The 13,453-nt window shown below is 42.3% G+C and overlaps 1 protein-coding gene across 2 annotated transcripts in view; it reads right to left on the reverse strand.

The window, feature by feature from the left end:
- The window catches only part of LOC133351355 (CD109 antigen-like), a 92,389-nt gene that overhangs the window by 52,829 nt on the left and 26,107 nt on the right, over positions 1-13,453 (reverse strand). For both annotated transcript variants that reach the window (XM_061566489.1, XM_061566490.1), the window contains exons 4-7: positions 10,172-10,200; positions 9,646-9,870; positions 9,264-9,392; positions 8,314-8,359 (exon numbers count right to left, since the gene is read on the reverse strand). In XM_061566489.1, the coding sequence (XP_061422473.1) occupies positions 8,314-8,359; positions 9,264-9,392; positions 9,646-9,870; positions 10,172-10,200 (429 nt within the window). The remainder of the gene's footprint in view (positions 1-8,313; positions 8,360-9,263; positions 9,393-9,645; positions 9,871-10,171; positions 10,201-13,453) is intronic.

Below are 13,453 nucleotides of genomic sequence, written 5' to 3' on the forward strand. Positions count from 1 at the left end.
AAAATGCAAACAAAAAGAAACAACTCTGATGATGATAATAATATGCACTGTCCTTGAAGTAGATTGGTCCACACCCGAGACAGCTTTCCTTAGAGCCTAGTCTCCATTGGTGTTGGACCAGATGACACCAGAAGGCGTACAACTCAAAAACAGTGCACTATCAGAGTATTGATAGCTCGGGGTAAGCATTTACACTATGAGACCTCCTTTACCAGTGGCAAAATATAGTAGTAGGTTTTTACCCTTTAAACTGGTACAAAACTGACACCTTTATACAAGGCATCATGTTTGCAATAACCACAACACAAGTAGTCAAATGCAAACAAAAAGAAACAACTCTGATGATGATAGTAATATGCACTGTCCTTGAAGTTGATTGGTCCACACCCGAGACAGCTTTCCTTAGAGCCTAGTCTCCATTGGTGTTGGACCAGATGACACCAGAAGGCGTACAACTCAAAAACAGTGCACTATCAGAGTATTGAGAGCTCGGGGTAAGCATTTACACTATGAGACCTCCTTTACCAGTGGCAAATATAGTAGTAGGTTTTTACCCTTTAAACTGGTACAAAACTGACACCTTTATACAAGGCATCATGTTTGCAATAACCACAACACAAGTAGTCAAAATGCAAACAAAAAGAAACAACTCTGATGATGATAATAATATGCACTGTCCTTGAAGTTGATTGGTCCACACCCGAGACAGCTTTCCTTAGAGCCTAGTCTCCATTGGTGTTGGACCAGATGACACCAGAAGGCGTACAACTCAAAAACAGTGCACTATCAGAGTATTGAGAGCTCGGGGTAAGCATTTACACTATGAGACCTCCTTTACCAGTGGCAAAATATAGTAGTCGGTTTTTACCCTTTAAACTGGTACAAAACTGACACCTTTATACAAGGCATCATGTTTGCAATAACCACAACACAAGTAATCAAAATGCAAACAAAAAGAAACAACTCTGATGATGTTAATAATATGCACTGTCCTTGAAGCTGATTGGTCCACACCCGAGACATCTTTCCTTAGAGGCTAGTCTCCATTGGTGTTGGACCAGATGACACCAGAAGGCGTACAACTCAAAAACAGTGCACTATCAGAGTATTGAGAGCTCGGGGTAAGCATTTACACTATGAGACCTCCTTTACCAGTGGCAAAATATAGTAGTAGGTTTTTACCCTTTAAACTGGTACAAAACTGACACCTTTATACAAGGCATCATGTTTGCAATAACCACAACACAAGTAGTCAAAATGCAAACAAAAAGAAACAACTCTGATGATGATAATAATATGCACTGTCCTTGAAGTTGATTGGTCCACACCCGAGACAGCTTTCCTTAGAGCCTAGTCTCCATTGGTGTTGGACCAGATGACACCAGAAGGCGTACAACTTTTTTTGAGTTGTGTCGTTTTACATAATATTTCGACACTTTGCTAGGTTGCTTAGTTTAGTGTGTTCTTTCTCCCTCTAAGCCTGCGTACTTTACTACGCGTCTCTTCGTACTCATTGACATGTAATTTTTTTCTCTAACCCCTCCCTATCTCTGCCTCCGCCCCCCTCCGTCTATTTAAGGCCACCCCACAGAGACGATCACCCCTCTCTGTACCTGTGTTGCCCTCTCTGTGTATCTTGGTGATATCTGTCTGCTTATATGTCTGTCTGTGGTTTTCTGGTTAGATTTTGTGTCGCTATTTCATTATACCTGATGATGATTGCTTGTGTTGCAATCGAAACGTCGTATGCTATTATTTAATTTATTATTTTATCTTTATACGTGACTTTACCGAAAGAACCAAAGAATAATTCCTGCAGTCACGAAAGCTACAAAATTAACATTTGCACTTTTTCTGAAGTGGTATCTGAAGCAATCAAAATTTAGGGTGCAATAACAAAAAGTGTGTTTGTTTGCCAACACATTTAACAACCACCATATGTATTGCATAGGTTTGGTGTCTCAACTCTGAACGTTCCTTGAGTAAAATTAATAGGATAATCTGTGGCTACAGTAGCTGTGCTCAAATATGTTAAGTTTATTACAAGCTGTGCATCAAAATAGGAAGCTTGCAATTGGTAATACATTCTTGATTTGAAGCTTTCGTGACTGCAGGAATCCATACTATTTGGTTCTTTCGGTAAAGTCACGTAGGTATAAAATAAAATAAATCACGACGTTTCTGGCGCAACACAAGCGTCCGTTATCAGGTGGGAAAGCATGGTCTGCTGCTGAGGCAGACTGATTTAAAAGGTTTGAAATGGGTGTTGCCCAAGGGTCATAAAGAAGTGGCCGGGGCTAGTGATGTTAATGTGAGAAATTAGCATGTAACTGTAAGATAGGAGGAGAGCGGCCTCCTTGATGAGGGAGTGCAACCCAACGGGTGCAATTCAAAGGGCATGTGAGCATGAGAGTACAATCCAAAGGCATGAGAGTGCAATGCAAAGGACATGTGAGCATGAAAGATCTAAGAGAGAGGCATAGAGAGAGAGAGACAGAGTCAGAAATAACAGCTGACAGACAGGTAAGATGGAAACATCACAGTCAGTTAAGACTTTACCTGGTTAATAACGTCTTTCCAATGATTGCTCAGTTTGTACCCATCCTCTCGGTTGAAGTTGTGTCTGTGTTTCTATATTTGGATGGCTTTTATGACCTTCCAAAAATCCACAAAGTAGGTACCCCGCTCCGTCCTATCGTCTCCACCATTAACTCACCCACCTACAAACTGGCCCGGTTTCTGTCTGAGACTCTGCTTCCTTTCACGGGCAAGCCCACCTCAGCTGTACTTAACTCAGCTCACTTGGTTTCTCTAATCAAGGACATCTCACTGTCTCAGGATGATTTGCATGTCAATTTCGATGTAGTCTCTCGGTTCACCAATGTACCTGTGCTTGACACTATTACAATCATTGATGACTTGGTACAACAAGGACTGAATCCAGATGTACCAACTTTGGTAAGGCACTGTCTTACTATCACATACTTCACCTGTAATGGTACATTCTACAAACAAAATGAAGTTACCCCAATGGGTTCTCCCTTATCGCCAGTGGTAGCGAATATTTCCATGGAAGAATGTGAGACAGATGCCATCCAGACATCCACCCTACGTCCTTCCTTGTGGAAGAGATACGTAGATGACACCTTCGTCATCTGGCCACATGGCCTGCCAGCACTGAACCAATTTCTCAACCACATCAAATTCACCATGGAAGTGGAAAAGGATGGCAAGCTACCATTCCTGTATGTTTTGATCGAGAAGACACCTGATGGCTCGTTGGGACATTCAGTCTACAGGAAAGCAACCCACACGGATGCCTATCTAAAGCCTGACTCCCACCACCATCCAGCCCAGAAGAATTCCCTCATCAAAACACTACACCATAGGGCCCATTGCATCTTCGACCAGCACCACTTAGCCAGTGAGTTGGAGCACGTACACCAAGCCCTCAGGATGAACGGATACTCGGACCATACCATCCGCAAAGCTGTCACCACAGCCATGCGGAGACAACCTTCTGAGGATCCAAACAAAACCATAACTTTTACCGTACATAGCAGGAGTTACCAAAAAGATTTCCAAAATCTTAAACAAACACAAAATCTAGGTTCGTTTCAACACAGTACACAAAATCCGTTATTTAATCCCATCTGTAAAGGATGTGATTCCTGACATGCAATACCCTGGTTGTCTACAAACTGAGTTGGTGTTGCGGCAGCAGTTACATTGGGGAAACGAAACGACATGTCTCGGGACGTGTTCATGAACACAAGACAGATCTGAAACACGGTAGGACTAATATTTCTTCCGTTGCTGATCATTGGTTTATCGCTGTGGACTCACACGAAATAGATTTTTCCAAGGCTGAGGTACTCTGCAAACCTATCGGCTTTGTTCATGAAGCCATCCAGATATATAAACACAGACACAACTTCAACCGAGAGGATGGGTACAAACTGAGCAATCATTGGATGGACGTTATTAACAAGGTAAAGTTTTACCTGACTGTGATGTTTCCATCCTACCTGCCTATGTCAGTTGTTATTTCCGACTCTCTGTGTCTCTATCTGTGCCTCTCTCTTAGATCTCTCATGCTCACATGTCCTTTGGATTGTACTCTCATACTCACATGTCCTTTGGATTGCACCCGTTGGGTTGCACTTCCTCGTCAAGGAGGCCACTCTCCTCCGATCTTAGTTACATGCTAATTTCTCACATTAACATCATGCTAATCTCTCACATTAACATAGTCACTTCCGTGCCCTCATCGAGGAGGTTGCTCTCCTATCTTACAGTTACATGCTAATTGCTCACATTAACATCACTAGCCCCGGCCACTTCTTTATGACCCTTGGGCAACGCCCATTTCAAACCTTTTAAATCAGTCTGCCTCAGCAGCAGACCATGCTTTCCCACCTGATAACGGACACTTGTGTTGCGCCCGAAACGTCGTGATTTATTTTATTTTATATTTCTGACTCTGTCTCTCTCTCTCTATGCCTCTCTCTTATATCTTTCATGCTCACATGTCCTTTGCATTGCACTCTCATGCCTTTGGATTGTACTCTCATGCTCACATGCCCTTTGAATTGCACCCGTTGGGTTGCACTCCCTCGTCAAGAAGGCCGCTCTCCTCCTATCTTACAGTTACATGCTAATTTCTCACATTAACATCACTAGCCCCGGCCACTTCTTTATGACCCTTGGGCTAGAATCATTTCAAACCTTTTAAAACAATCTGCCTCAGCAGCAGACCATGCTTTCCCACCTGATAACGGACGCTTGTGTTGTGCCCGAAACGTCGTGATTCATTTGATTTTATACCTACGTGACTTTACCGAAAGAACCGAATAGTATGATAATAAATTTAGATTTAAAGCGTTCGTGACTGCAGGGATTCATCTTCTTGGTTCTTTCAGCAAAGTCACGTAGAAGGTAAGTAATAAAATAATTAAAATAAAACATAATAAAATAATTCTCACGACGTTTCGGCCACAACACAAGCAGCCGTCCTCAGGTGAAGACCAAGTCTGTCGAGGCGACAGCGTCTAAATGAAACACCACCACGCTTGGAGCGTCTATTTAAGCTGGGTTGGAAGGGGGGGGGGAATGCGCCTTGACAAAAGAATCTGCATATCAAGAGGAATTTAGCATATTTATGGGAAATGCAGGAATGCGACTAGTGTTACTTGTGAAATGCGTAGGAGGTGGGCGGGAGGTTTTAAAAGTCATATTATGCCCATGCATTATGCAGGATTAGCAGCATCAAAGGGAGGGGGTAGGGGAAGCATTAATAAAGGGAAAGGAATGTTAATAGTTTGTAGCTGCAATAACTAAACAACCACGTAAAAAGCTAAAGTATAAACTACATAGTATCATCAGTATGCTAAATATACTCTCAATAAGCTGAGCTACTAACCGTAAGTAATACATTACAATTCTAGGTCGCAAAAAATATAATATGCTTCCAGCTAAACTTTTTGAGTCACCTGAGTCATATCTCTGCAGACGTAGCAAGATCTGAAATCTCTGCAACCCTCAAAAACGCTAAGATGCCAGCTAGCAACATCAGCAAAGATGAGCGTTTTGAATTAGCTCAATTAAAAAAGAGGGATGCCATTGTCATCCTCTCAGCCGACAAAGGCAATGTCACTGTCATCATGGACAAAATAGAATACAACAACAAAATGCAAGAACTATTCAACGATGGCAGCTATACAAAAATAAAAAGAGACCCCACCAACAGCCTCGTCTCTAAAACAAACCAAATAATTTCCGATTCAACCGCATTAATTGATCAGACCAAACAGTTCTCGTTGAAACCTTCTGCAGCCAGGCCACCAAGATTATACGGCTTGCCAAAGATACATAAAGAAGATACACCTCTTCGTCCCATTGTCTCTACGATCAACTCCCCCACATACAAACTGGCTCGTTTTTTGTCTGAAATCTTACTGCCTTTGACTGGAAAAACCACCTCTGCGGTACTAAACTCTACTGACTTGGTATCGACAATCAAGGGGATTTCCCTGTCCCCAGACGACCTGCTTGTCAGTTTTGATGTGGTTTCCTTATTCACCAAAATTCCTGTACCTGACACCATCGCAATCATTGAAGACTTGGTTCATCAAGGACTGAATGCTGGGGTACCCCCCCTCTGGTGAGACACTGCTTAACCAATACATACTTCACCTGGAATGGAACTTTCTACAAGCAAACTGAGGGCACCCCAATGGGCTCCCCTCTATCTCTGGTTGTAGCCAACGTCTTCATGGAGAAATTTGAGACTGACGCCATCCAGACTGACACTCTATGACCGACCTTATGGAAGAGGTACGTACATGACACTTTTGTCATCTGGCCACATGGCCGGCCTGCTCTAGACCAATTTCTCTACCACATCAATTCCATACACCCAGCCATCAGATTCACCATGGAAGTCGAAAAAGATGGCAAGCTACCCTTTTTGGATGTCCTAATTAAAAGGAGACCTGATGGTTCAATGAGCCACTCTGTCTACAGGAAAGCCACCCATACGGATGCTTACCTAAAACCGGATTCCCACCACCATCCATCCCAGAAGAATTCCCTCATCAAGACTCTATACCATAGAGCCCAATGCATTTCCGACCAGTATCACATTGCCAGTGAACTCAAACACGTACGTCAAGCTCTTAAGGCTAATGGTTACTCCGACTACACAATCCGCAAAGCCATCACTCCAACCATCAAGAAGGATCCAGTTGAGGAGCCTCTCATGACCATCACCTTACCCTACATTGCTGGGGTCACAAAAAAGATCTCCAAAATCCTGATTAAACACAAGATCCAGGTCCGATTCAACACAGTACATAAAATCCGTGATCTGGTCCCGTCTGTAAAAGATGTGGTTCCAGACATACAGTACCCTGGCGTCTACAAACTAAGTTGCCTCTGTGGTAGCAGTTACATTGGAGAAACCAAACGACATGTCTCGGACCGCATCCGTGAACATAAAGCAGACTTGAAACACGGTAGGACAAACACCTCAGCCGTGGCAGATCACTGTTACAATTCAGTGGGTTCACATGATATTGACTTTTCCAAGACAGAGGTTCTCTGCAAGCCATATGGCTACCATGAGAGATTCGTTCATGAGCCGATCCACATATACAAACACAGAGACAATTTCAACCGAGAAGATGGATTCCGGCTTAGCAATCATTGGAAGGACGTAATAAACCATTTCGGATCTTAACTGATTGTGTCCACGTTTACGGTGACTTTCAGATCGCGTTCCACTCACTGACATGGACTATATATCTTGTATTCTCCGCAGGGAATGGATTCTTTGCTCCACTGCAAGCTTCCCAACACCACTCTCCCATTGACATATTTCATTGCTTCCTCTTAGTACCTTTCACGCGACGGTCAATGGTATAGTGTATAGCATATTGTATACTAATAAATAGTATTAAAGTGTAATGTTTAATACAATGTATAAGGTAATATATAGTATTGTAATTGTATAGTGCATATACAGCAGTGTGCTATACAGTTGGGTAGGTAGAATAATACATAGTGTAATATTACACTATGTATTATTCTAAGACATAGGGTAGTATATAGTAATACAGTATACAATTTAATGTTGGGTTTGTCTATGGCAGCATATATTACGGGATAGACCCGTGTGATGTAAGGAAAAAGTTTAAAAAGTTTAGCTGGAAGCATATTATATTTTTTGCGACCTAGAATTGTAATGTATTACTTACGGTTAGTAGCTCAGCTTATTGAGAGTATATTTAGCATACTGATGATATTATGCAGTTTATACTTTAGCTTTTTACGTGGTTGTTTAGTTACTGCAGCTACATACTATTAACATTCCTTCCCTTTATTATTGCTACTCCTACCCCCTCCCTTTCATGCTGCTATTCCTGCATAATGCATGGGCATAATATGACTTTGAAAACACCCCGCCCACCTCCTTACGCATTTCACAAGTAGCACTAGTCGCATTCCTGCATTTCCCATAAATATGCTAAATTCCTCTTGATATGCAGATTCTTTTATCAAGGCGCATTCCCCCCCCCCTTCCAACCCAGCTTAAATAGACGCTCCAAGCGTGGTGGTGTTTCATTTAGACGCTGTCGCCTCGACAGACTTGGTCTTCACCTGAGGACGGCTGCTTGTGTTGTGGCCGAAACGTCGTGATAATTATTTTATTATGTTTTATTTTTATTATTTTATTACTTCCCTTCTACTTGACTTTACCGAAAGAACCAAGAAGAGTATGGTAATACATTGTTAAAATGTTGCAGTACTCACCATAGTATCTAACTTCAAATGCATTCCAGTCGCCATTGGTTGCATGCTTTAAAATAAACAAATGATCAGAATAAAACATATATACAGAGCTAGACCCTTCCCACATTCGTTTTTAATTATTAAAGCTACTGTAAGCAACATTATGAACACAGCACAAATATAGGTATTCTGGCTTTCATATCAACCTTCCAGGTGAACCTGTCCCAAATGTTGCGAGAACACCTTATGGTAAAGGGCTCTGGATTATGACAAATTCCAATTTACAATATTTCTACTATAACCCTTAGTTATGAGACAGTATATTCATGCACTTTTTTATAAGATTATTTGACTTTGGTGGCTATGCCATGACACAATATTTACCCAATATGGAACACATTTTATGCAGTTTTTAAAAGATATTTATAGCTTACTATATGTACATAATAGGAACACTGTTATCCTTAGTTTCTGACTCACAGCTGCAGCAGTGTTGCAGCGTTGGGACATAATGCAGGGCCTCCGATCATGTTTTGCTTAACTGTTTCAGAAACAATAGGCGAATTTTGGTATGGAAATTTACAGGAGACAGTATATCAGGAACATTATAGACATACCGCTTGCCTTGCACTCTGATGTCCCTGATAATGTAAACGGCAGAAACAGCTCAACTTCCTCTCTAACGGGTGGGATTTATTTTTGAATTAGCAGAGCATGACCCAAACAACCTTGTTATGCCCACCCCCTCTAACAGAAATATAAACTAAAGACTGAGCATTGATGACCAGTACTATGAGCCTCTATTTTGAGTAGTAAAACAAATCTGGAGACAATTTTTAATCTGCTGGGTTACCTTCAGTTACGACGTCACTTATTAAGAGCGGTTTTTAAATCTGCATACCCTTCCCTCATTGCATTTTGCAGGCCTTTTCACGAAAGGAAAGCTGGAGTTGGTATCATTAATTTATTACCTCCTCTGCCTCCACCTGCAGATACCAGTATCCTTCTGGCGCCGTCTCAGACAGTGAGTACTGCAGTGATACGACGCCATTCTCTCCCTGCACATTCTGCCAGGTCTTCTTTACGTCCCGCACAGAACTCTGAGGACCAGTAGCATCAGCACAGTTAGCCAAGTGAGCCCTTATATACACATTAGCCAATGTTACTTGTCTAAACAATGCATTTATTATTATTTAGAAATTGGTCATTTGATGATTACATTCCAGAATGGTTCATTTAAACATGATAATAATTGGATATGTGGAAGCAATATATATAATAAACAAGTGCATGTCCTTTACACGCAAGGTTATGTTTATAGCTACAATTACGGCAGCTCAGAGAATAACAAACCTGCAGAGAGATGTTAAAGCGTCCGAAGTAAGGCAAGCGATTGCCATAGACACCAAATAAGATACACTGAACTGTCTGACCCGGCTGATAGAAATATCGATCACACTGAATAATGATGTTTAACGAAGGATAATATCCAGTATACATATACAGCGACGTGTTGAAGAGCTCTTGGTTTTCAGACTTGCCCACCAGGTTCATCATGAACCACTCACTATTCAGCATCTGAAACATTTACAGACATTAAACTGATCAGTACAAACATGGCAATCTACGTGATTTCTATTTAACTTTTCATAGGTTTAAGTTCGAGTTAACTTTTCAAAAGAAAATATATTATAGCAGCTGGATTCATACTGCTGTTTTTATAAGAGTAGAGCCTAAACAATGATTCAGTGCAACGATACATCTCGCCATTCTAGGGAGCATCTTGGACACTATTCCAGGTACCATTAAATTCGCAGATTTCACATATGTTACTGCTCTCGTTCGATTTTTTGTTAGAAAAATATTGTTTTAAACTTACAGTTGGAAAGGTAACCATCGTCGTTGTGCCTGAAATGTAAGAAAATAACAATACTCATGAAGTCGTTTCATCCGATTTTTAAAGTAGTATTCCTCCAAAACTAAATAAGATATTAATACATGTATTTAACTGATTTATACATTCATTATTAGTATTTACTTTATACAAACTTAAAATTAAACAGAGGCACCAGCATTGTCAACACACTTCTGTAACCTTAAAGGTACATTTTGGGCAAATTTAGAAAAAAAAATTCTGGCATGTTACATAGCACTTCACAAATTTTTATCTGAAGTTCATCAATTCTCCTTGGTTGCGATTTGTAAACTTCTTCTTTGGCCCTGCCCCACAGAAAGGAGTCACATGGTGTTAAATCAGGACTTCTTGCAGGCCATTCTGTTGGCCCTCTACGGCCTATCCATTGACTGGCGAAATGATCATCAAGCCATGTAGGAATATTTAATGAAAAATGTGGTGGAGCTCAAATAAATGGTAATGGTTTAGCTTGCAATTAATGGCAAGATGGTTACACTATCTACACTACTCTTGGAGTGATTATGCTTCAAAATAGGGAGTGACTTTTCAGAGACCCTGTATATATCTGTGAAGGTAAATAGATTTGAAAATGTAGGAATCATTAAATATTTTCCCATCACTATTTTTGACACGGTAAAAAATGTAAGCGCATGTTTATAGTATTTCTTGTCCGTGTGTAGCAGTTTGGTCATTTATACATTTGTCTAGCTGTGTGTATGTGTGTCGCTTCGTGTTAGATTATGTATTTAAGCCTGTCAGTGCTCTAAAGTGTATGCGCGGGGCTAGCAACCCCTCCACATTAATTACCTCCGATTAACATAGTTGACTATGGTGCGAAATACGTTCAATTAACGTGGAAAATACCAAAATAAGATTGTGCTGTAAACTGTGGGGAAATAGGTATCCATGATGTCTTTTGGACAAACCTCATTTGGCAGAGCCAAACTGTATCCCCTGCCCCTCAGGGTTCCTCAAGAATAAAATAGGAAACCGCTGAGGTTGGCCACGTGGAATGTCCAAATGCTCACTGCAAAGGAGAGGCTGCCATTCTTCTATTGGAAGCTGGACCGGTACCACTTGATCTCTGGAATACATATGAACTGGTTCTGGCTCCAGCCACCACGAGTGGTAGAAAATTACCAAATAGGAAGTAGCTCTTTTTTTTAACAAACTAATAAAGGGGGTGTGGGAGCGTGAAATATCGACTTTAGAGAAAATAATAAAGGGGTTGTGGGAGCGTGTGGGAACGTGAAATCAAGGTGTGGCAAACTGAGTCCCAAGCTCTTATGGGTTCATCTCCCCATCAACAGTAGGTAAGGAATGGTGGTGGTGGCTTATGCCCCTCTAAAGATGAATGAACATTAGCAGTGGGAAGCAGGCAACGCTGATGTGTCAGATGCCTTATATGATATACTAGTGGTAAGTACCCGGCGTTGCCCGGGCGAAAAAGGCAGACACACATGGACTTACACATAGACATCGACCCACACACATAGAAACCCATCGACTTACACACACACAAACACATATGGACTCACACACACAGATGTCGACTTTAGAGACACACATGTAGTTACACACACAAATCGGCTCACACACACACATAGACTTACACACACATATCGACTCACACATACATACATAGACTCAACAACAACAACAACCGCCATTCGCCACTAAGTGGTGTTGACGTCACCACGACTCTTGTGGCAGGTTATGTGCACCGTGAGTTCACGTGAAGTGTCGAACGCCCGCTGGCAGGAGGTCACGGGGCAGACCCAGGTGCCACGGGTCGACTGTGATGACTGGCTGATGCACCACCTGTGCCCTCTACCGTGCTAACTTGCTGTGCTTTAGCCACCCGGCGCTCCGCTCGTTGTTCTGAGCTTCGCTCCTCCGCCCTCCGTTGTTGTTGGAGGGTGACTGCCTCCAACTGGCCAGTAGAATTCTTCACGAGGCTCCTCTACGGAGGCCAATCTTGACATCGCTAGCACCAGTCATCGACAAGTCCACTCAGCTCCACATTGTCTTGTACAACATCACTCCATCTCTTCTGTAGCTTGTGCCGCGCCTATTTAGCCCCCTCGATCCGGCGGAACAAAATGTGTTTAGGCATGCGGTGACTGGGCATACAGGCTACATGTGCCAGCCAACGCAGCCTTGCCTGCCATAGGAGGTCACCAATGGGACTTTGTCCAGATCTTTCGAGGATTTGTGAGCTCATCACTCAATTCAGCCTGGTTAAACACAGAATGGATTGTAGGCAGGCCAGCCTAAATGTTTCTAACCGGTGAAGATGTTCCATTATGGGGGTGCACGTTTCGCAAGCGTAGAGAAGGGAGGGAATGACCGTGGGCGAGAAGATCTGGAGCGTAAATTTCGATTTAAAGCTTTCGCGACTGCAGTGATTCATCTTCTTGGTTCTTTCGGTAAAGTCACGTAGAAGGGAAGTAATAAAATAATAAAAATAAAACACAATAAAATAATTCTCACGACGTTTCGGCTGTTGCCTCGACAGACCTGGTTTTTTAATTCTCACGACGATTCGGCTGTTGCCTCGACAGACCTGGTTTTTCACCTGAGGACGGCTGCTTGCGTTGTGGCCGAAACGTCTTGAGAATTATTTTATTATGTTTTATTTTTATTATTTTATTACGTCCCTTCTACGTGACTTTACCGAAAGAACCAAGAAGATCTGGAGCTTCTTTCGGAGCGAGAGAGCAGGTAGCTTCCATACAGTGTTACGAATCCGATGAAAAGATAATGCCGCTCGATTGATTCAGAGTGAGACCTCTGGTGTTAAACCGAAGCCGGTCATGAGCACACTGGCCAGGTATGGGAAACTCTGCACTCTCTCTACAACTGGCCCATCACCAATTGTGAGTTGTGGTGGTGGATTGTCCGATGGTACAAAATACCCAGGCAGATGGTTAGTTTTGGTGGGGCTGATGGTAAGGCCCCACCTCTTAGTGGCAAGCTCCAGGTTCAGCAGCAGCGCGTCCAACTCCTCTTCTGAGTGAGCATTAATTACCAGATAATCTGCATACATAACGTGGTTGACCAATAGGGAGCCATCCCCTGACCTCACCCGGGCATCGATCAGCCTCCCATTGTATCTGTACCAGATGGGAATTCTTCCTGTACAGACATTGAAGGCTTAACAAACTACGTGGTCCAAATATATGTAAAAGAATGTGGGAGGCAGAGGACATCCCTGCTGCACCCCAAGGTGTAGAGGGAATGGCT

Source organism: Lethenteron reissneri, chromosome 37, assembly GCF_015708825.2.
Source record: "Lethenteron reissneri isolate LAM-NWPU_2019-01 chromosome 37, ASM1570882v1, whole genome shotgun sequence".
NCBI classification, from domain to species: Eukaryota; Metazoa; Chordata; class Hyperoartia; order Petromyzontiformes; family Petromyzontidae; genus Lethenteron; species Lethenteron reissneri.